The sequence below is a fragment of the Tachyglossus aculeatus genome, chromosome 23 (genome assembly GCF_015852505.1).
Source record: "Tachyglossus aculeatus isolate mTacAcu1 chromosome 23, mTacAcu1.pri, whole genome shotgun sequence".
Lineage (NCBI taxonomy): Eukaryota > Metazoa > Chordata > Mammalia > Monotremata > Tachyglossidae > Tachyglossus > Tachyglossus aculeatus.
The window spans coordinates 12879312-12902254 of NC_052088.1; the positions used below are offsets into that span (position 1 = coordinate 12879312).

The 22943-nt window shown below is 40.7% G+C and overlaps 1 protein-coding gene across 2 annotated transcripts in view; it reads right to left on the bottom strand.

The window, feature by feature from the left end:
• POLK (DNA polymerase kappa) overlaps window positions 1–22943 on the bottom strand; it is a 43444-nt gene that overhangs the window by 11161 nt on the left and 9340 nt on the right. Inside the window, exons 4-9 of one of the 2 annotated variants that reach the window (XM_038765761.1) lie at window positions 20573–20725; window positions 18182–18313; window positions 13130–13283; window positions 7466–7723; window positions 4083–4207; window positions 1800–1966 (exon numbers count right to left, since the gene is read on the bottom strand). In XM_038765761.1, coding sequence (XP_038621689.1) covers window positions 1800–1966; window positions 4083–4207; window positions 7466–7723; window positions 13130–13283; window positions 18182–18313; window positions 20573–20725 — 989 coding nt within the window. The remainder of the gene's footprint in view (window positions 1–1799; window positions 1967–4082; window positions 4208–7465; window positions 7724–13129; window positions 13284–18181; window positions 18314–20572; window positions 20726–22943) is intronic. The other variant, XM_038765762.1, reaches the window with a different exon arrangement.

The following is a 22943-nucleotide window of genomic DNA, read 5'->3' on the forward strand; positions in this document are numbered from 1 at the left end:
AGGTGGAGACAGAGGAAAAATGATGAGTATGAACTAAGAGGGCTATTCCTGTCTGGCCAAGAGTAAACAGCACATACGGCAATACTACCAAGGGTTTTTTTTTAACATTTTTGACGAAAAAAGAAAACCATCTGGGTGGATCCTGTCTGACTTAATTTTATAGATGTAACTTTAATCCATTTACAACCTTATGGAAACACTTTCCTATGAGATAAGAATATTCATTTCTTTTTATTGTTTATTATAACGTATCACAAGAGTAAATAAAGGGGTTTTTGGTGATAGGGGCTCTCATTAGGCTTTAAAAATTTGATTCATGATGCCAAGACACTTAAAAAAGACACTTTTTTAAAAATGGCATTGGTTAAGTGCTTACTATGTGCCAGGCACTGTTCCAAGTGCTGGAGGAGGCACAAGGTAATCAGGTTGGACACAAGCCATACCCCACATGGGACTCACAGTCTTCATTCCCATTTCACAGATGAGGTAACTGAGGCAGAGGGAAGTTAAGTGGTTTGCCCAAGATCACACAGCAAACAATTCTCAAAGGAGATACTCTCAGTTTTCCCCAAGCCCATATAGTAGGGAGGGAATTTGACTTTTGGGTCTACATTTGGTTAAAGGGTAAAGGGTAAGGGAATTAGGTTGCATACTCATGCTGATTCTGTGTGACTCCTAAAAGCTGTTGGATGGTGGCCTAAACAAACCACCCAAACTTTTTCCTTTCACTACACTAGATGTTCACTCTCTACTGACTCTGCCTTCATTGTCATCAGGTTACTGGGCACCTCTGTGAGGTTATCACCTTCCCTATTGCTAGAGCTTCCCCAAATCCATTGTGTTCCTACAGAAAAAAAAAAAAAAAAGCCACACGCAAAAACTTAAACTCTTTGCAACCACACTGATTTGAACTTAAAATACCATTCCGACACTGGGGAAGCAGGCTTATTAAGTTACAAGGAATAAATATTTCTTAAGGTTTCAAAAAATGAGGGATAGCTATTTTATTAGACTGCAAATAAAGATATCAAATCTTTACGACTATGTGGACAAAATCTGCCTGGCCAATTACACATATGCTTTCAAAATTGATTATGCAAAGTACATTATTTGAAGTATCACATTCAAGTATCATTCTGGCATAAATGGAATACAAGTCAGGTGTTTAGAAGACAACACTATGCTGTTTGGACATCATTTTTATTTTATACAAAGAAGACAAGAATTTTGCATTAAGAACTATCCCATTATATTGATCTCAAGAAATTTCCATTTTACTGCTAATCCATCATTCCAATGTCTCATACATTTGGGAAGTGGTTATGAATCAGTTAAAATTCAAAACGAAAACAGTGTTAAGTAGCTCATTATGGCTCCCCAGAAAACCCTTAAATTCCAAATCTTCTGAGGTGAACAGTGTACTAACAGGAGAGAGAGAATAAGGACTTTCACCCCTCTTTCCTACAACTACACATGTACAAATTATTTTTGTGGATCTTGGTAGTCCTAGTTTTTAAAAAAGGAAAGGCAGCTAAAAAACAAGTTCCTACTTAAAGAACATCAAAACTTGGTTCCTTCCGTTTTGCATGAATAGATTTTATTTTATATTTGTTGTTCCTTTTATGGGTGATACACGTGTTCCAAGCAGCAGCACTTAAACTATTCTCAACTATTTTTTGCACGATAACTACAAGAGTCAAGGTTCCTTATTTGCAGAATTTTTACTAAACACTGTGACCGCCACACGTTGGTGTATTCAGCAAATGCCAAGGAAGTTAGAACAATGCACTGAGACTTACTTTTCCAAATGTGTTGAACCCAGACCAAGGGAAATGTGAAGGAAATTATGCCAAGATGATTCAGAGAACAGAAGAGACAGCAATGCCCTCTGCAGATATAGATCAGTACAAGTGATAATTCCAAGAGCCTTGAGCATTTTCTCAGTAACTTTTCCTATTCCAGACACCTATAGCAGGATTGACAGATAGGAGTTAGAAGAATTACCAACCCACACAATTTTATACTTAGAGATTAGAGGTTTTTGGTGATATTTCAAATTGCTTTTAGGAACTTCACGGGCATGGAGTGGGTCTACCAACTCTACCGTATTATATTCTCCCCAGTAATAATAATAATAAGGTTGGCATTTGTTAATCGCTAACTATGTGCCAAGCACTGTTCTAAGCGCTGGAGGGAATACAAGGTAATCAAGACTGTCCCAAGTTGGGCTTGCAGTCTTAATCCCCATTTAACAGATGAGGAAATTGAGGCACAGAGAAGTGAAGTGAGCAGCGTGGCTCAGTGGAAAGAGCACGGGCTTGGGAGTCAGAGGTCATGGGTTCTAATCCCAGCTCCGCCACATGTCTGCTGTGTGACCTTGGGCAAGTCACTTAACTTCTCTGAGCCTCAGTTACCTCATCTGTAAATTGGGGATTAAGACTGTGAGCCCCACGTGGGACAAACTGATCACCTTGTATCTCCCCCAGCGCTTAGAACAGTGCTTCACACATAGTAAGCGCTTAACAAATGCCATTATTATTATTATTATTATTGTTATTATTATTATTATTATTACCCAAAGTCACACAGCTGACAAGTGGCGGAGCCGGGACTAGAACCCATGACCTCTGACTCCCAAGCCCGGGCTCTTTCCACTAAGCAACGCTGCTTCTCAAGTAGTTAGTACAGTGCGCTGCACACAGTAAGCGCTCAATTAATACCACTGATTGACTGAATGAGAGGCAGATGGCTATCAATTGGTAAGGGAAACAGAATAATAACTGTGGCATGTTAAGTATTTACTACATCCCAAGCACTTTACTAAGTGCTGGAGTAAATTCAAGATAATCAGGGAGGACACAGTTCCTGTCCCACAGAGGACTCACAATCTAAAAAAGAGGGGGAGCAGGTAAATAATCTCTATATTACAGATGAGAACACTGAGGCAGAAAGAAAGTGACTTGCCCAAAGTCACACAGAAGGCAAGTGGAAGATGGGATTAGAACCCAGGTTTCCTGACTCCTAGGCCCAAGCTCTTTCTTTTAGGATAGGCATTTGCTTCCATTTTCAGACAACACGGAGGTATTCCTTACTGTCCTCCAAATACAGACTTGGTTGTATAAGCAAAGTCAGTTGTCCAAGATGAGCACGCTGAGCCTGCAAATATAGTAGGGTCTCTGGACTAATTCGTTATGGAGCATTCTTCAGGGGGTTTTTTACGTAAAATTTACCTCAGGCAACTAATATAGGATCATGGAGTCAGAATTGAAGTTGAAGAGCCTGAGAGAGCTGACCACATACCAGTTTAACCTACAAAACCCAAGGACTGATCTGCTTGACTCAGGCAACTTTAGAAAAAAGGCAAATATACTGTGTTTGGAACTATACTGTTCGCAAATATACTGTGTTCTGGCTAAACTGGTTAGCCTACCCGAGCTACTCTTACTCTCTGGAGCAAGCCCAATACATACCTCAGTTTAGGTTCTACAACATTCTGCGGGTTGTTGAACAGGTGTCCCAGACTTGTGGGAGACAATAACCATTCTTGGGTCAGCTCTCCTCAATCGTATTTATTGAGGACTTACTGAGTGCAGAACACTGTACTGAGCGCTTGGGAGAGTGCAATACAACTGAGGTGGCAGACGCATTCCCTGCCCAGAAGGAGCTTACCAGTCTAGAGCTTACTCTTACTCCCCTTTCCCTTATTCCTCCCCCATCCATTCCACTTGAGGCAAAAAAGGAAGGGGAGAGAATGCTAATTTGGAATGGCATCCCAGAGTTCCCATTTTCAAATAAATATATAAAAGAACATGATCAGACTTTCTATAGTTCATTCCCTGTCTTTATGAAGAACTGCCTTTGAACCAGTTGTTTAACAACTTAAAAATCTCAAGAGATTTTGCAACCTAACTTGGTCTTCCAATTTGGAGAGGCAGGAAGTTCTTCCCATTGCTTAATCTAAGTCCCTTTCACCCTGTTCTCAGTGGATAGTGAACAGCCATCTTCTTAACGACCTCTGTATATATACCAACTGTCTCTGCAATTCATCCATGTTTTTTCAAATTTACTAAAACATCTCTCACCTTTCTTATGGGCAAATCCTTGATGAAGTCCATAACAGCTTGTCTGGTAGGGAGAATTCTATACTGTCCATTTGGTTTGTTTTTATCACTGCACACTTTTGCTAGCATCATATTTGGGGCAATCCCTTAAAAAAAAAACAATCCATAAGTGTGTAAAATATGCAAAAAATATTTAAACTAGAGAAAATAAAAATGTAAAGGCAAAATAAAAAAATACAGCTTTTATCCTTTAAGCATAATTTTCTGTAGCATTACTATCTCCCCTGGAATTTCAAGTCTGGGTATAAGGATAAGAAACGCATTGGATTCTGAGGCAAATGGTCTTTTCAGAGCAATGGATACTCAACATTCCTGCTGGTATTCTCAGATCTATCAGGAAACTTCAATACAATCTGACAGAAATGTATGGAGTTCTTCTGCAGTGGCTCGACTCCTTCCACTCAGAAAAGGTGCAAAGTACTCTTCTATGGGACACTATACAAATATCATTCATTACTTCTTCTATTCAATATGTATAAGAGGCCACCTTGAAGAATTTTGAGCTTTACCGTCATCATTAATGCTAACTATATACTGTTCTAGATCATCTTCTCCTGATAAACCAGATTATTTCCATACTTGGTGCCTTATATTTAGGAGTCAGGGGACAGCAAACTATCTTGAGGTACATTCAGTTAAGACAGATGCTGAGGGGTGCAGGGGAAACAGAGAATGGAAAGTATCATCTCAGATCCCTCAGCTGAAGGGAGGGTTTGCTCTTTGCTAAAGAAATTGACACCCTTGGAATTGCTTAAATATTCATTCATTCAATTGTATTTATGGAGCGCTTACTGTGTGCAGAGTACTGTACTAAGCGCTTGGAAAGTACAATTTGGAAACAAAAAGAGACAGTCCCTACCCAACAACAGGCTCACAGTCTAGAAAGGAAAGGCAGGCAACAAAACAAGTAGACAGGTGTCAATAGCGTTAGAATAGATAAGTAGAATTATACCATGGTTTCTCTTGACACCTTGAGTGACAGCCACAGGACGAAGGATCCTTTTACATGGTGGTCTTGCATGGAAATAGCCATTTTTCTCATAACACAGTTCAAATTCCTTACCTTGATTAATCTATTAAATTTTCAACGTGTGTCCACAATGTAAAGCCTAAATCTCTATTTTCAACTCATTCTCAAAACGATCCTATTTAATAATAATAATGATAATAATGATAATAATAATAGCATTTGTTAACTGCTTCCTATGTGCAAAAAGCACTGTTCTAAGCGCTGGGGGGATATAAGGTGATCAGGTTGTCCCATGTGGGGCTCATAGTCTTAACCCCCAGTTTACAGATGAGGTAACTGAGGCTCAGAGAAGTTAAGTGACTTGCCCAAAGTCACACAGCTGACAAGTGGCAGAGCTGGGATTAGAACCCATGACCTCTGACTCCCAAGCCCGGTCTCTTTCCACTGAGCCAAGCTGCTTATTTATTTATCTGAACATACATATACTGAGGGCATGTTCTCTGTCTTGTACCTCTGGTATACTGCAAGGCTACTGATTTCAGAAATTACAGAATTAACACTTTATACAGTGTTAACTACTCCCTAAAGTACTCAAGTAATGTTTGCTGACAAAGATTTAAATCTTGCCTAGTTAAGACTCTTCTGCAATTTGTGGGTTAAATTACTGCAATGTGCCCTTCATAGGTTTATCCTTGAAGCTGCAAATTGGTTATTACATAGTATGTTTACATAGTACATCAGTGCTTTTTGGTCTGCTATGGTTGCCTATTTGCTCCCAGTGGCAAATATAGGTGTTGAATAAAGTGCTTGTAGTCCTTAATTTGCTTAGATTCTGATCACTTAAGATTCCATTTGCTTTGATGCAATTAAGAATAACAGGGTACTTCTGTTGACAGTTCCCAAATTTCATCTGCTACATTTCACTCATTTTTGGTGAAGAGTCTTTTGGAAGTGGAATTCCTTGCCTTTGACCCTTAGGCAGAATCCCATTCAGCCGGATGTGAATTTACAGTATAAGATCCACCTTGATACTGTCCTTCCCTGGTGGGGAGGGAGCATTATCAAAGCTTATTTTAAAAATTATTTTCAATATGCTGCTGGGTTTGACACACTTCAGACATCACTCAAATATTTTGCAAGTTAGGCCCCAAGGCCAATTATCACTAGGAAGGGAGAAATGAATAAAATTTACAAAACAAACAAAACAATACCTACATAGATAACATAACATACATAAAAAAAGAATACCTCTCTAATCATCATCATCATCATCAATCGTATTTATTGAGCGCTTACTATGTGCAGAGCACTGTACTAAGTGCTTGGGAAGTACAAATTGGCAACATATAAAGACAGTCCCTACCCAACAGTGGGCTCACAGTCTAAAAGGGGGAGACAGAGAACAAAACCAAACATACCAACAAAATAAAATAAATAGAATAGATATGTACAAATAAATTAAATAAATAAATACATAGAGTAAAAAAAATATGTACATATATACATATATACAGGTGTTGTGGGGAAGGGAGGGAGGTAAGATGGGGGGATGGAGAGGGGGACGAGGGGGAGAGGAAGGAAGGGGCTCAGTCTGGGAAGGCCTCCTGGAGGAGGTGAGCTCTCAGCAGGGCCTTGAAGGGAGGAAGAGAGCTAGCTTGGCGGATGGGCAGAGGGAGGGCATTCCAGGCCTGGGGGATGACGTGGGCCGGGGGTCGATGGTGGGACAGGCGAGAGCGAGGTACGGTGAGGAGATCAGCGGTGGAGGAGCGGAGAGTGCGGGGTGGGCTGTAGAAGGAGAGAAGAGAGGTGAGGTAGGAGGGGGCGAGGTGATGGACAGCCTTGAAGTACAGGGTGAGGAGTTTCTGCCTGATGCGCAGATTGATTGGTAGCCATTGGAGGTTTTTGAGGAGGGGAGTAATATGCCCAGAGCGTTTCTGGACAAAGATAATCCGGGCAGCAGCATGAAGTATGGATTGAAGTGGAGAGAGACACGAGGATGGGAGATCAGAGAGAAGGCTGGTGCAGTAGTCCAGACGGGATAGGATGAGAGCTTGAATGAGCAGGGTAGCGGTTTGGATGGAGAGGAAAGGGCGGATCTTGGCAATGTTGTGGAGCTGAGACCGGCAGGTTTTGGTCACGGCTTGGATGTGAGGGGTGAATGAGAGAGCGGAGTCGAGATGACACCAAGGTTGCGGGCTTGTGAGACGGGAAGGATGGTAGTGCCGTCAACAGAGATGGGAAAGTCAGGGAGAGGGCAAGGTTTGGGAGGGAAGACAAGGAGTTCAGTCTTCGACATGTTGAGCTCTCTAATGTAAGTACAAACCATGCCTGTGACAATTCCAGATATGTCATTATCTCATATGGCTTTACTTACCTGCACTAGCTGTCAGAGTTGTCTTTTGTTCAATCCTGAAACGAATTTCCCTCACAACGTCCTCAGCTGATGTTCCAAAGATAATTGAATTTTGGGCCACTTGAGGAGAATCCTGTTCTTCCATTACTTCTTGGAAAGGAATAGAGGGTTGCCCTTGCTGCTGTAACAGAGGAGGGCTATCTTCAAAAAGTACTGGAGAGAAGGATAGTTCTTCTTCACTCAACTCAGGTTGCCTGGTCCCTGCTCCTTCTGATTTATCTGAATAATGAAAAGGAACAGAACTTCATATTTGCTAGACTGTAAACTTCAGGGCAGAGATCAGTTCTACTTATTCTATTCTTCTAATATATTCTCCCCTAAGGGCTCTGCACACATTCAACACTCAAATATTATTAACTGATTGATGTTTTAAGGAATACAAATCTATATAATAATAATAATGACGGTATTTGTTAAGCGTTTACTATGTGCAGTTTAGACTGTGAGCCCACTGTTGGGTAGGGACTGTCTCTATGTGTTGCCAATTTGTACTTCCCAAGCGCTTAGTATAGTGCTCTGCACATAGTAAGCGCTCAATAAATACGATTGATTGATTGATTGATTGCAAAGCACTGTTCTAAGCACTGGGGAGGTTACAAGGTGATTAGGTTGTCCCACGGGGGGCTCACAGTTTTAATCCCCATTTTACAGATGAGGTAACTGAGGCACAGAGAAGTTAAGTGACCTGCCCTAAGTCACACAGCTGACAGTTGGCGGAGCCAGGATTTGAACCCATGACCTCTGACTCCAAAGCCCGTGTTCTTTCCACTGAGCCACGCTGCTTCTCCTGCTGCTGTATATGATTTCATTTCCCTAGATTCTGCGGATTAAAAAGGCTCTGATGCTTTATATGAAAAACCAAAATCAGATGGAACCAGGGATATCAACTATTCACCTGGAGCAGTGGAACCAATTTGGGGTGGAGCTCTGAGGGGTGACTTTGAGGGATGGAAGCTTTGTCCCCTCCTCCTTGGCTCCCAAAAAAGTCACCCACTGGCCCTCAGTCCAAGTCAGGAAGAAAAAAACCTCTTAGCCTTGGAGCATCAACAAAGCACAACAAGGGTTTGATAGGCACTGGAGCTCAAGGAGAAAGGGGGAGAGGGGCCTAATATGGAAAAATGGAAAGAAGAAAAGAGGAGAGGGAAAAGGAACAAAAGGGGATGGAGAAAATAAGAAGGAAAGAGGGAAAAAAAGAGGAAGAAGAGAACTGAGAGGCGAACAGGGGAAAGAGCAATGCGGAGAGAAAAAGACAGGGAAAATAGAAAGGAGGAAAGGAAGAATGTACTCACCCACTCCTGCAGTGTACGTACCCACTACTGCCATACCATTTTCACCAGCCAAACAGAAATGGGTATGGCACCCTTCCCAGAAGGGATGAGCTAAATTGCAATTGCGTGGATAATGGCAGCAGAGAATAAGAATTGATCCCATTAGGTTTAGAGCCACTGTAGCGGCTCCCAAGCCCAAGGACTCACCTTGTTCCCAGACTACCTGCTAAACTCTCTGGGCAGGTGAGAGTACGATAGGCCCACAGCTTGTCCCCATTAGGTATCACAGGTCTGCAGGGGTGAGAAGGGAACACCACTGGGTTCTGGGGCTGCGCTAGAGATGTAGGGTCTGCCTGAAAGGAGGTAAGAATCGGGGCCGACAGCCTGACTCTATTTCTGGCACCATTCCAGCACCAGGTATTGTAGGTAGGCTAACCTATAGCTGCCTACCCCGTCCAGAAAGTTCTGGGTTGAAGTGGGGCAGTGGTTCCTTTATCATCCCCATAGAGCAGGTGATCCTGGTCAGAAGCTTCTGTAAAATGATTTGATGATAATGTCCACAACCGTACCCATGCTCCTGAATTCCATTTTAAAAATATTTCTCTTGAAATATAAAAAAAATGCCATTATCTTAGCAAGGCGGAATTTTTTGAAAGTAAACCAGTGAGCAACACAAAAGGAACAGCACGTTCATTTCAGAAATCAAAGACTTTCACTTCTAGATAAACTTCTTAAAATGTTAAAAAAAACCCATAAGGTGCTCTTTACAATAATTCAGATTAAATTTACTTTTAAAATTAAAAGGAAAAAATGGGGAAAAAACCAGTATATCACACTGCCTTCTGAAAATATATAAAAGATTTCTTAAACTCACTTCCATAATTTTTTTTTGTAATTGCAACTACTCTATTGTGAGGAAGGCAAGGTATTTATAATCTAATGTACATTTAATTATTAGGTGTTTGTGCACCTATTAGTTGCACAAACTAATATATAATATTATATATTATATTATATATGTTATATATAATATAATAATATTATATAATATTAGTTATATGCATTTGGAAAAAAGTGCTTCAAGATAACTCACCATCAATAACTGTACCCAAACACATTACCATTAGGTAATAGAATTTCAATAATTGCTCAGTACCCTAAATTTCCAAAGCCAGTGACTGAATTTCTCACATCACTTACTTCAAAAAAAGCTTTCAACCTATTGTTTTACAAAGTCTGCAATTACTGAACTTTGATAATATAGGTTCAGCTTTTCAAATGGTGACAAACTAAAAAAAAAAGGTATAATGAGAGTTGGCTCCTCTTCCCCAAGTGCTCAAAAGTGCTTTGAACACTTAGGGAAAAGGTGAAAAATATTATTATATGAACACCCCAAAAATACATATAATGATATTTATATCTACACGTAATAAATAAATCCCCCTTCCTCCAACAGACTGTGAGCTCCATGTGGGACAGTGTATCTACCTCAGCACTTAGAACTCCACCTGGCACAGTCTAGCACTATATATTTTATATAAACAAAATCTCATAACACTTATGAGGGAAAACCAGGTTCAAAGAAGTCAAGTGATTTGCACATCCAAGAGTTAGTGGAAGAGCTGGAATTAAAACTCCCATCTCTTAATTCATAGTTCAGAAGCCTTTTCCACTAAACCATATTGCCTTTAAGAGCGTCCTATATCTTTTCATTTACAGTGTACTCATGGACATTTTTTCTGTAGGTTCACTCTACTTCCAATCTATGAAACCTCATTGAAATGATTATTTTAAATTCATGACTCCAAAGGCTTTGATCAGATCAGACAGGGACCAAAGTGAAAAGGAGGCTTCAAAATTCAGTGGATTGTCATCAGTCACTATTACTAAGGACACTACGATAGGAGCTCTGATTAGTATATTCCAAGTGCCGTTATCTATGTGCCGTTTTTAGTGACGGGTTTACCTACAGTAGGTGACAAAACATTTTTACCAGATTCCCAAACTATATTCTTTACTGGATCTATCTGATACATTTATTATTCATTCATTCAATTGTATTTATTGAGCGCTTACTGTGTGCAGAGCACACAGTGCTCTATGTGCCGTTTTTAGTGACTGGTTTACCTACAGTAGGTGACAAAACATTTTTACCAGATTCCCAAACTATATTCTTTACTGGATCTATCTGATACATTTATTATTCATTCATTCAATTGTATTTATTGAGCGCTTACTGTGTGCAGAGCACACAGTTCTCAAGTCGGCAACATATACACACAGTCCCTACCCAAAGGGCTCACAGTCTAGAAATCAAAATAGATAAATAGAATTATAGCCATACACACATTAATAAAAGACTAATAAACATGCACAAATATACACAAGTGGTGTGGGGAGGGAAGGGGAAAGGGCAGAGGGAGAGAGGTAGGGATAATGGGGAAGAGGAGCAGAGGAAAAGGGGGGCTCAGTCTGGGAAGGCCTCCTGGAGGAGGTGAACTCTCAGCAGGGCTTTGAAGGGAGGAAGAGAGCTAGTTTGGCGGATGCGTGGAGGGAGGGCATTCCAGGCCAGGGGGAGGACGTGGGTCAGTGGTCCGATGGCAGGACAGGCGAGAATGAGGCACAGTGAGGAGGCTGGCGGTGGCAGAGGAGTGGAGGGTGCGGGCTGGGCTGTAGAAGGAGAGAAGGGAGGTGAGGTAGGAGGAGGCGAGGTGATGGACAGCCTTGAGGAGAGTGAGGAGTTATTACTTAAGTAGGGTATATTGAATTAGCCTGGAATAACAGTACACTTACAAATCAAGGTAAACTGCATAATACAACAGACTTGGAGATGTAACACATGCAAGGTTAAGTTAGGTCTGAGGAGTTCAGGGATGCATTTCTAAAAAATAAAGCCTGAAAAAACCATGCTTACAAAATTTTAAATGCAGCAGATTTGCCTAGGGTGAATCAGAGGGCAACACAATTATGCATATTCTCTTTTCTAAACTTTTCTTTATTACCTGGCAAATCTCATTTTAGAGAGGTAATAAAATTCCACTCATGCTCACTATAATAAATGCTAATTCACTCCAAAGCAATGTGTAGCACCAATGAAGTGGAACAGCCCCTATTTCCTTTCATTATAGACTCTCACCTCTCATTTGGATTCCCAGACTTTACAGTCTATTTACTACATCATTTGTATTTGCACATTTTCTTTTGTTTCCTGTGGGGTTTTGCTTTTCCCTAGCATTATGCTTTCAATCATTCATTCATTCAATCTTATTTATTGAGTGCTTACGGTGCGCAGAGCACTGTACTAAGCACTTGGGAAGTACAAGTTGGCAACATATAGAGACGGTCCCTACCCAACAGCGGGCTCACAGTCTAGAAGTTCCTATGTTATTCCAATGCAGAGGGTTGGAATAAGATGAGGCCAAAGTGGGTCTGGGCTTCCCATTCCCTACTTCTCTTGGAACCCAGCAGCAGCAGCAGATTCACTTCACTCAGCTTTGGCCACAGTGTCTACAAACCCATCCGCTACAAGCCATGCCAGTCACCAGTTCATCAACTCAACTTTAATGAATCAATCAATTAACTGTATAATTGAGCACCTACTGTGTGCAGAGCATGGTACTAAGCGCTTGGAAGAGTACGCTATAACTGAGTTGGTAGACAGGGTCCCAGCCCGAAAGGAGCTTACAGTTTTAGAGGGGGAGACAACTTTTTTTTTTTTAGATGGTGTTTGTCAAGTGCTTACTATGTGCCAGGTACTGTTCTAAGCCCTGGGGTAGGTACAAGCTAATTAGGATGGACATAGTCCATCCACTGGGTTCACAATCTTTAGCCCCATCTTATCGATGTAACTCAGGCACAGAGAAGTGAAGTCACTTCTTCAAGGTCACAGAGCAGACAAGTGGGGGAGCAGAAATTAGAATCCAGGTCCTTCTGACTCCCAGGGCCATGGTCTGTCCATGAGGCCATGTTGTTTCGACTGAATGTCCTGAAGGCAGATGGAAAGGCAAGACTGTAGAGAAAGAGTGAGGTTAAGGCTGCAGAGGTAGGTTTGGGAATCATCTGCTGGTAGTTGAAGCCGTGGGAGTGAACGAATTCTCCAACAGAGTGGGTGTAGATGAAAAATATAAAGGGAGCCAAATCTGAGCCTTAAGGACCGCCACTGTTAGATGGAGCACTCTCCCAAGAGCGCATTACAGTACTCCACACAGTAAGCACTTGATTGATTAGCATTTTAAAGGCCAATACTGTTCTACTTTATTCAGTACTGTGAATATTCATTCCTCAGTTATCCAAGAGGATGGCAATTATTTGAACTTGATCTTATTTGTTTTGCTGAAAAGATCCAATAATTGCTTACCATTTTCTGCAGTGTTTCCTGCTTTGAAGAAATATCTCCTTTTGTCTTCAGGCCAGTTTTGTCTTTCTTCTAAGTGCTTTGTTATATTCAGGTAGGCTTCATCAAGGCTCATGGCCATAAAGTTAGGATCATATTCACTGAGTATTTCCCTAACCTTGTAAAACACACAAAGAACTTCAATGTTTTGCAGCAATAGCAAAATCTTCAGTTGCATTTAAAGCTGATACTACTTATAAAATTCCCACTTTGCTACACCCATTATGATTCAACAGTCAATGGTTTGTGGATTTATGGAATGAATAATTTGCTGGTAATGAGAACTTACACAACTCTTCTGTGCATTAAAGAAGAGCAAGAAGGGTATGCAGTGAACCAGTGAAGTGGGTGGCAACAGCTCTTCATTTTATACAATTTAATTTGTGCTACTCATATCTACTTACCTGCTGTGTGACTTTGGCCACATCACAACTTCTCTGTGCCCCAATTTCCTCATCAGTAAAATGGGGACTCAATACCTATTCCACATGGAACAGGGTCCATGTCTGAACTGATTATCTTGCATCTATCCCAGTGCTTAGTGAAGTGCTTAGCACATAGTGATTAACCATTACTATGGTTAATAATAATAACATGGTAAGCACTCAATAAATATAATAAATACAATAGCCATGATTATGGAGACCATGAGCTTGTTGTAGCCAGAAAATGTGTCTGTTTACTGTTCTATTATACTCTCCCAAGTGCTTAATACAGTGCTTTGCATATAGTAAGCACACAACAAATATGATTAAATGAATAATAACAATAATATTTAATAATAGTAATAATGGGAGCAGCATGGCCTAGTGGATAGAGCATGGGCCTGGGAGTTAGAAGGTCATGAGTTCTAATCCCGGCTCCGCCACTTGTCTGCTGTGTGACCTTGGGCAATTCACTTCACTTATCTGTGCCTCAGTTCCCTCATCTGTAAAATGGGGAATAAGACTGTGAGCCCTGTGTGGGACAAGGACTGTGTCTAACCTGATCATTGTGTATCTACCCCAGTGCTTTGAACACTGCCTGGCACATAGTAAGTGCCTAACAAATAAAAATTATTAATATTATTATTACAATGATAATGACAAAGTAAGCACTAAATAAATACGACTGAATGAATTATTATTATTATGACCATTAGCAATTAGGCCTTCGAATTGGTAGACTCAGATGATGATAATTCTGCTACCCCTTTTAGTGGGTTCAACAAAAGGCAACTACGAAATACCTGCTAAATTATCAGATGAGGAAAAAGGATGAAGAAGGAGAGTGAATGGGAGAAGTGCTTGTTCTTACAACGAAAACCCAGTATTAGATCTTTAACAGAATGGAGTTAGGAACGGATTCAGTTCTGATTACCTTCAATATCACTTCCACCTCCTAAAGATGCCTGAATATTTTGAAAATCAGATCTGCAAACAGTTTTCTAACCCGGTTTTCATTGTTCTCCTAAGAGCTCACTGGGTGTGGAAGGAAGATAAATAGGATAACCTCACTTAGGGAAGCACATTTCCCACAAGACAAAAAGCCTCCAATTCCCAGTTACTGGGAATGGAAACCTTTCAAAGACCAATCAAGCAGGCGGGGCTCTTTTAAAAGGCAGGAACCTGTGCCTCTGGGCGTCTCTGTTCTACTGAAAGAAAGATTTCTAAGTAAATTTAGTTACCCCATTTTTAAAATAGATTAAACTGGTGGTTGGAGAGAGAATGCCAACTGAAGTGCTTCTGTTACAATCTAAAAGATAACATACAGTGGACCCTAGAAGACCAAGGCTATGAAGGAGTTTGCCTAAATACCCTCATTTTCTCACAATATAAATCTCAAGAATTTTTATTTCAACACTATTAAATAGTGTGTAGATAGATATATCTATCAACACACACACATATATATACTATATATGTCAATGAATCAATCGTATTTATTGAATGCTTACTGTGTGTAGAGCACTGTATTAAGCCCTTGGGAGAGTGCAGTACAACAGAGTTGGTAGACACATTCCCTGCCCAAAATGAGCTTACAGTCTAAAAGAAGAGGCAGACATTTATATAAATAAATTACCCATATGAACATAAGTGCTGCGAGCTGAAGGAAGGATGCAAAAATGAAGCAAATCCAAGTTTAAAAAGCAAAATATCTCTCAATCAGAAAAATCCACTTGCTGATTTTTTTTTCCATTGGTACAGGAAAAGCAATGGTTAAAAAATAGGCTATTTATATTATTTTTAATATGAAACTAAGGGAGACTGTTGGAAAAATGACTCAGGAGAAACTCAGCCAACTTCCACTCGGAGGACTTTATAATTGGCTTTGTTTTTGCCTCTGACAGCAATTTGAACAATAAGCCCAAATTTAATCTTTTTAGTGAAAATGGAGCTTTAGAAAAATCTGTAGATGGCAGCCAGTTTAGATTACTCTGAATGAGAAAGTAGTCCCAGGAGACATTTTTGAGCCTTTAAAAGCTTTCTTTGCACACATCACAGTTAAGGAAACTAAAATAGAAACTTTCCAGTAAAAATCAAGCTCTATGAGTTTCAAGAACAGCCAACCACTGCCTCATCTTTACAGCTGAAATAAAGATGGCTCTTAAAAGTGTTTAAAACTTAAGACGATGTTGCAAAAAAAAATGCCAATTTTGTAGGTATACGTATATAAGTGTGGCCGAAAGGGAAAAGCAGAGGACTGAAGGTCAGGAGATTAGGAGATCAGCGCTTAGAACAGTGTATTTGCACATAGTAAGCGCTTAATAAATGCCATTATTATTATATTATTAGGCACTGACACTTCCTACTATGTGACCTTGAGCTTGTCCCTTAATTTCTCTGTATCTCAATTTCTCAACGTGCAAAATTAGGATAAAGTAGCTGCTTTTTCTCCCTTTTACAATTTGAGCCCTTCAGGGCTGTGTTTGATCTGGTTGTCTTGTATCTACCACGCTTAGCACATAGGAGCTCAATAAATAACATCCTTAGTATTATGCTTTCTCTGACTTTAAAATGATTTTAAAGTATTTAACACACAGGAATAGCAAAAATATAGAATAAATGGAGACACCAACAAACTAATTTTCCAAGAAGATTTACAGAGCTTAACAGAAAACATTTTCAATGCAGGAACATTTAACCTAATTGGCCAGATATCACAGAGTGAATCTTCTGGATTAAAAAAAAAAAAATTCCAAGCCTGCAGAAATTTTTTGCTAGTCCACAAAAATTACACTGAGTTCACTAGTATTTAAAAGCTCTATTTCCCTCCTCTTAATTAAAGAATTTTAGAGCTGGAAGGAATATCAAGTGGACATTTGGTCTAGTACAGTACTTCCAGGCAGGTGAATGACTACACCTTCCAATAAGATCTCCAGCCGTGGTCTTATGCACAGCACTAATTAAAATGTACATTAGGAGAGGAGATTGCTATGATAAAGTGAAGCTCTTGGATTTCAATTATGCATTGTATGTAAGTCCTCCATTTCAGTTCACAGTGAAGAACAGGCTATAGTAATACTAAAAAAAGATTTAAGACCATTCATTAAGAAGGCCAAAATGATTTAAACTGAAGTAACTTTAAATCTGTAACCCAGAAAATATTTTCTTAGGACAGAAAACCAAAGGCCTAACTGTAATCAACAGTATTAGATGAGTCCTCTCCTAATGAGAAGACAATTTGTCTACACTTCATGACAGTTCATTAGCTCTTCCAGATATCTAGATGTCAGTACAATTGATCCTCTGATATAGCAAACCCATTAATCAACGGTATTTATTGAGGAGATGTGCTTTGAAGAAGGGGAGAGGAATTATCTGTCTGATATGAGGAGGGAGGGTGTTTCAGGCCAGAGGTAATAATAATAATAACAATGATGGTATTTAAGCGCTTACTATGTGCGAAGCACTAAGTGCTGGACATGGGAGAGAGGATGGCAGCAAGACAGACAAGATTGAGGTAGAGTGAGGTTGGCATTAGAGGTGTGTGGGCTGGGTTGTAAGAGGAGAGTAGTGAGGTGAGGTAGGAGGGGGCAAGGTGATTGACTGCTTTAAAGCCAATGGTGAGAAGCTTTTGTTTGATGTGGAGGTGGATGGGAACCACTGGAATTTCTTGAGGAGTGGGGAAACCTGGTCTGAATGTTTCTGAAGGAAATTCTGCTGCCCGAATCATTTTCCTTCAAAATCTGGGCAGCAGAATGGGGTACGGACTGGAGTGGGGAGATGGAAGGGCAGATGCTAGAGATAAATCACTAGTGGCCAGAAGGAGTTAAAACATCTCCAAAATGTGAGCAAATAACGTTTCCAACTGCCAGGAATATACACGGTGAATATCATGAACCCGGCTGAGAAGAACAGAAGTGCAATGCATTTTTCTCCTTAGATTGTACGCTCCTTGGGGCAGGTACTTTCTTTTAAATGGAAGGCCTCCTCCAGGAGGCCTTCCCAGACTGAGCCCCTTCCTTCCTCTCCCCCTCGTACCCCTCTCCATCCCCCCCATCTTACCTCCTTCCCTTCCCCACAGCACCTGTAAATATGTTTGTACATATTTATTACTCTATTTATTTATCTTACTTGTACATATCTATTCTATTTATTTTATTTTGTTAGTATGTTTGGTTTTGTTCTCTGTCTCCCCCTTCTAGACTGTGAGCCCGCTGTTGCGTAGGGACTGTATGTGTTGCCGACTTGTACTTCCCAAGCGCTTAGTACAGTGCTCTGCACACAGTAAGCGCTCAATAAATACAACTGATTGATTGATTGATTGATTATTTCTACTCTCTGTATATCTTAGTGCAAAGTGCAGCACTTGGAAGGTGCTCAATAAATACTTTCGAGGATAATTTTTATGATAGTGATTTTACATCTCTATTCGAGATATTTAACATCTTCCTTGATACTAAAGCTTTATTAGCCAATTCATGAACTGCAAGATTTGGATCAGTTTCATGTATAATTATTTTGAAGAAAATTTCAAGTTTAATGTGTATTTTGCCTCTTTTGTTGAAGTTCCTGATTCTCTAGTTTCTTTTACCTCTCTGCTCACTTCTCGATATTTGTCAAAGTTTGTTGGTACTATTGTAAGATGTGGGCAGAGTCTCTTGGCAATAAACCCAGGCATGGCTGCACGAACTCCAAACCTCCTTGCATGGTAATTTGACGTGCTCTGAAAAGGAAAATATTGCATTTAAAACCACAAAAAGCTAACAGTCCAACAATGTCCAAATAATGCATTTTAAGATTTCAAGTTCAGGAGCAAGAAGTTTGTAACTGTTCACTCAATCAAAACTTAAATTCTATTTTAGTATTGGTGTTCTACAATAATTTGAAATTAATGTTGGGGAATAGATGCTTCTGGAAATTGGTTTAGGAGTCATCATCATCATCATCAATCGTATTGAGCGCTTACTGTGTGCAGAGCACTGTACTAAGCGCTTGGGAAGTACAAGTTGGCAACATATAGAGACAGTCCCTACCCAACAGTGGGCTCACAGTCTAAAAGGGGGAGACAGAGAACAAAACCAAACATACTAACAAAATAAAATAAATAGAATAGATAATGATTGGTAAATCATCTATTCAAATCTGGCTCTGGTCAGCAATGATTAAGGATGATTCCAAGAAGTTAAAATTGAGAGGAACCGAATACTTTTTTTGGAGGGCGGGAAAGGCTGTGAAATCTGTTTAATGGAGGGTATCGTTAGTATTCAATCACCCTGCTTAATATTAATTTTATTATTAACAACAATTATAATAATCTTGTCAGATGCAATTAATGGTACAAGGTTTGAGGGTCTGGGGAACATAAGGGTATGGGGGTCGCTTAGGATAAACTGAGATGGAGGAATAACCTAATAACTCTGAATAATGGGCAAGACCACAATAACACGGGGGTAAAAAGGGATTACCTTTGGACAACGGAAGACAAAGGAAAAACAAGCAGTAAGAGAGGGAGGAGGACAACTCCCCTAAGCTCCGCCAACTGGCCCCTACACTGCCAAGTAAAAAGGTTCCCCAAGCACAGTGATCATACTGGCTGAACTGACGGCGACCTTTTGAAAGAACTGTGCAAAATCCACCCAGAGGGAGGTGGGGGAAGATGACATCACACCACACCCTCTACAAATTTTTGCCAGGAACACCCAAGAAGTGATGTGGGAGACAAGGAGACCCACTTTTGGAAGCGGACCCAGGGCGGAGTGTGGGATGTTGTCTCCACTCTGCTTTCTGGGACCATTGGCCAGTATAACAATTTGGGAAGGCCGTGTAAACCTGCATCCTCCAAAATGCGCTGGCTTGGACCCCTTGTCGTGTTGGCTCGTTCCCTGCGTAACTATGCTGGGATGCTGTGGGAGGGAGGTTTTCTTTCAAAGACTCTGAAACACTGTCAGTGGTAGACTATTGAAGGCAACAAACCTATTTGATTAATGTAATTATTTCCAAAGGGCTTTCACGTTATTTAGCTAATTTTTGGCCTTTGAAATATTCTTGAATGGTAGTGAGGTGCACATATTATTAATCGCATCTTGAAGATGAGAAAAAGAGAGGTGCAGAGAGGTTAAGGGACTTGCCTGTGGGAAAACTGAGACTTCAGTAAGTATGGACTCAAAGACCATTTAATCCATATCTCTCCACTGCTCCACTGCTCCAAAGGTTGCTCACCCACTGCTATATCAAAGAAAAACTCTATGCCATCAGCTTTATGGCACTCAATAGGCTTTCTCTCTCCTACCCAAACTTTGCTGTTCTACTACTGCAATCTAATCCTATCACTCTAATCTACTCTCTGTATCCCCCCTCCAACCTCCTGCCCAAGTTCTCCCTCAGGCTTGGAACTCCTTCCCCCTTCATTTGTGATAATCCACCCTTCTCTTCACCTTCAAAACCATCCTAAAATCACATCTCCTCCAAAAGGCGGTCCCAGGCTAAGCCTTTTATTTTCCCCTATTTGGCCTCCCCTTAGCCCCCCCTCTCTGCACCAATAGTGACCCTTTTACCCCTTCAGCACTTTGATATTCACCCTACACCCACAGTACTTATGTAAATTTCTTATTCTCTACTATTTCCCTTTTCTATAATTTATTTTAATGTCTTTCTACCCCGGTAGACTCTAAGCTTCTAGTGGTCAAGGATCATGACTACCAACCCTGTTGTACTTTCCCAAGCACGGTGCTGTGCATACAGTAAGCACTCAGAAAATACCACTGATTAGTGTGCCCACCTTATGCCATCTCTAATAATTTGTAATGTACCCCGATCCTCAGCACTGCATGTTTATTTAATTGTACGTTCAATTATTCGATCACTCTGATTTTAAGTACTTTTATGTCTGTCTCCTCCTCTACACTGCAAGCTCCTTGTAGGCAGGGAACGTGTCACTAGTGAGCACTTTACCGGTGCCATTATTACTAGTATTACTACTTACCAGCATACTCATTGATCCCACTGCGATAGGTTTATCCCTTAGTTCTGGATTATCTCTCATTTCTACAGCTGCATAGAAAGCATCCATGTCAATGTGAACTATAGTAGAGCAAAGATCCCGGCTTTGGTCCAAATCCTTGGCAAGTTTGTCCACCTTAAAAAAGGAACTCACTTTAAACAAATACTTTGTTGAGAAACACTGGACAGACTTTTTGCTAATTACATAAAAACGAAAAAAATTATGTTTATAAAATACACATTCAAAAGGCAGAGGGAAAATATTCTCTATACACCCAAAGACGTATCGAAGAAGCCGCTCTTGTTTCTCGAACAGCACTTACAGCACTTTATTCTCTGAAGGAAATAGAACACAGATCATTTTACCTTGTGCTCTGGCCAAACCTTAGTTTTGGCACCAAAAAGAAAAACAGGATGATTCAACATAGCTTTCCAAATGAAGTAGGTGGGTAGGGAACAGAGCTGTTTGTTTTGGAGTTGGCTTTGATGTAGTTAGTTCAATCAAAGTGACGATCGACCAGCTAGGAAATCTGATGTCTCTAAAGGATGCCTCCACAGTTTTCACCACCGGTAACATGCACAACTGCTGGTGATGAAATCAATCAATCAATCGTATTTGTTGAGTGCTTACTGTGTGCAGAGCACTGTACTAAGCGCTTAGCACTGTACTAATGCCTCATTTAGTATGCCTAGGCACTAATTTCACCATCTCGGGAAATGCTGATGTTAAGTGGAGGTGCAGGGGCAGCAGCCAAGAAAAGGGCTGGTATACTGGGTTCAAGTCTCCCCCTTTTAGACTGTGAGCCCACTGTTGGGTAGGGACTGTCTCTATATGTTGCCAACTTGTACTTCCCAAGCGCTTAGTACAGTGCTCTGCACACGGTAAGCGCTCAATAAATACGACTGATGATGATGAAGTCTTTATGGAAGGGATCAGAAGGAAAGACATTGAACAGGAAGGAACAGAACAGCATCTCAACTCTATCAACTCGACTCCTAAACTGCAGTACTGCTGGCCATGCAACCTCCATTCTTCTGGAAGCAAGGGGAATTTGAAGAGGGTACTTGAAAGAATTCCACAACATTTTCCAACTGGTCACTAACTTCCTAAGCTTGGGAAAAGTGCTTTGAAAGAACGGTGTTTGAGTGCTTACAGGGTTCAGGGCACTGTACTAAGGACTTGGGAGAGTACAGTGCAACGGAGTTGGTACATACGTTCCCCCGCCTACCATAAGCTTACAGTCTAGAGGTAATAATAACACGCCCTTCCCGCATCAATAAAGCTAACGGAAAGAGAGGGAGCCTAAAGATGATGAATAATATGGAAGAGACGCACTGAAATGAATAAATCACTGACTCGTTGTATTCCCAAGGTTGGAGATTTGGGTTAGAGCTGGTCTGGGCTTGAGTTTCCCATGTGGGTCTGGATGCACTCTGGGTTGTCTCTGGTCCCAAGAGCCCTGGGAAAACTGGGTCAGTTCTGGGCCAAGAAATTCAGGTGCAATTGGGATGTTCTCTGATCTACAAGGGCATTGGCCTGAATCCCCAAAGGGCTGTAATTATACTGGCTAAGCAAATGCTGGGAAAGAATACAAGGGTGAGAATTAGACATGGTCCCTGGCCCCCAAAGGGCTCAGAATCTGAGAATAAGGTGGGGAGAAGGTACTAGCGACAAACACCTGAGGAGAGATAAAACAGTACAAACATTAAAACAACATAGAAGATAGGGACAAATGGAGAAAATGAAAACTAAAAAAGCAGAGAATTCTATTGCCTCACGTAGAACTAGAACTGATCTGGCCTCACTGGATTCTTGGAATCAAGGATGATTTACAACTGGGTTGTATTCTCCTAGGAAATGAATAATAATAATAATAATGATAATGGCATTTATTAAGCACTTACTACGTGCAGAGCACTGTTCTAAGCACTGGGGAGGTTACAAGGTGATCAGGTTGTCCCACAGGGGGCTCACAGTTTTCATCCCCATTTTACAGATGAGGTAACTGAGGCCCAGAGAAGTTAAGTGACTTACCCAAAGTCACACAGCTGACAATCGGCGGAGCCAAGATTTGAACCCATGACCTCTGACTCCAAAGCCCGTGCTCTTTCCACAGGCTGAGCCATGCTGCTTCTCAAATGAATACCTGACATAAGTAAGAATCAGTCCTGACCTTCGTGGGGGTCCAATGAAACTGATTATTTTTTCTTCAAAGCAAGACAAAAAAATCAATTCACTACTTCACCATAGATAACTGATCTCAGATCCACCATAGGATATGGAGTGCTAAAATAAAATAGCAACAGGTCTGCCATAATTCTGTCAAAAGAGGTAGAGTCTGCTGTCAGGCATC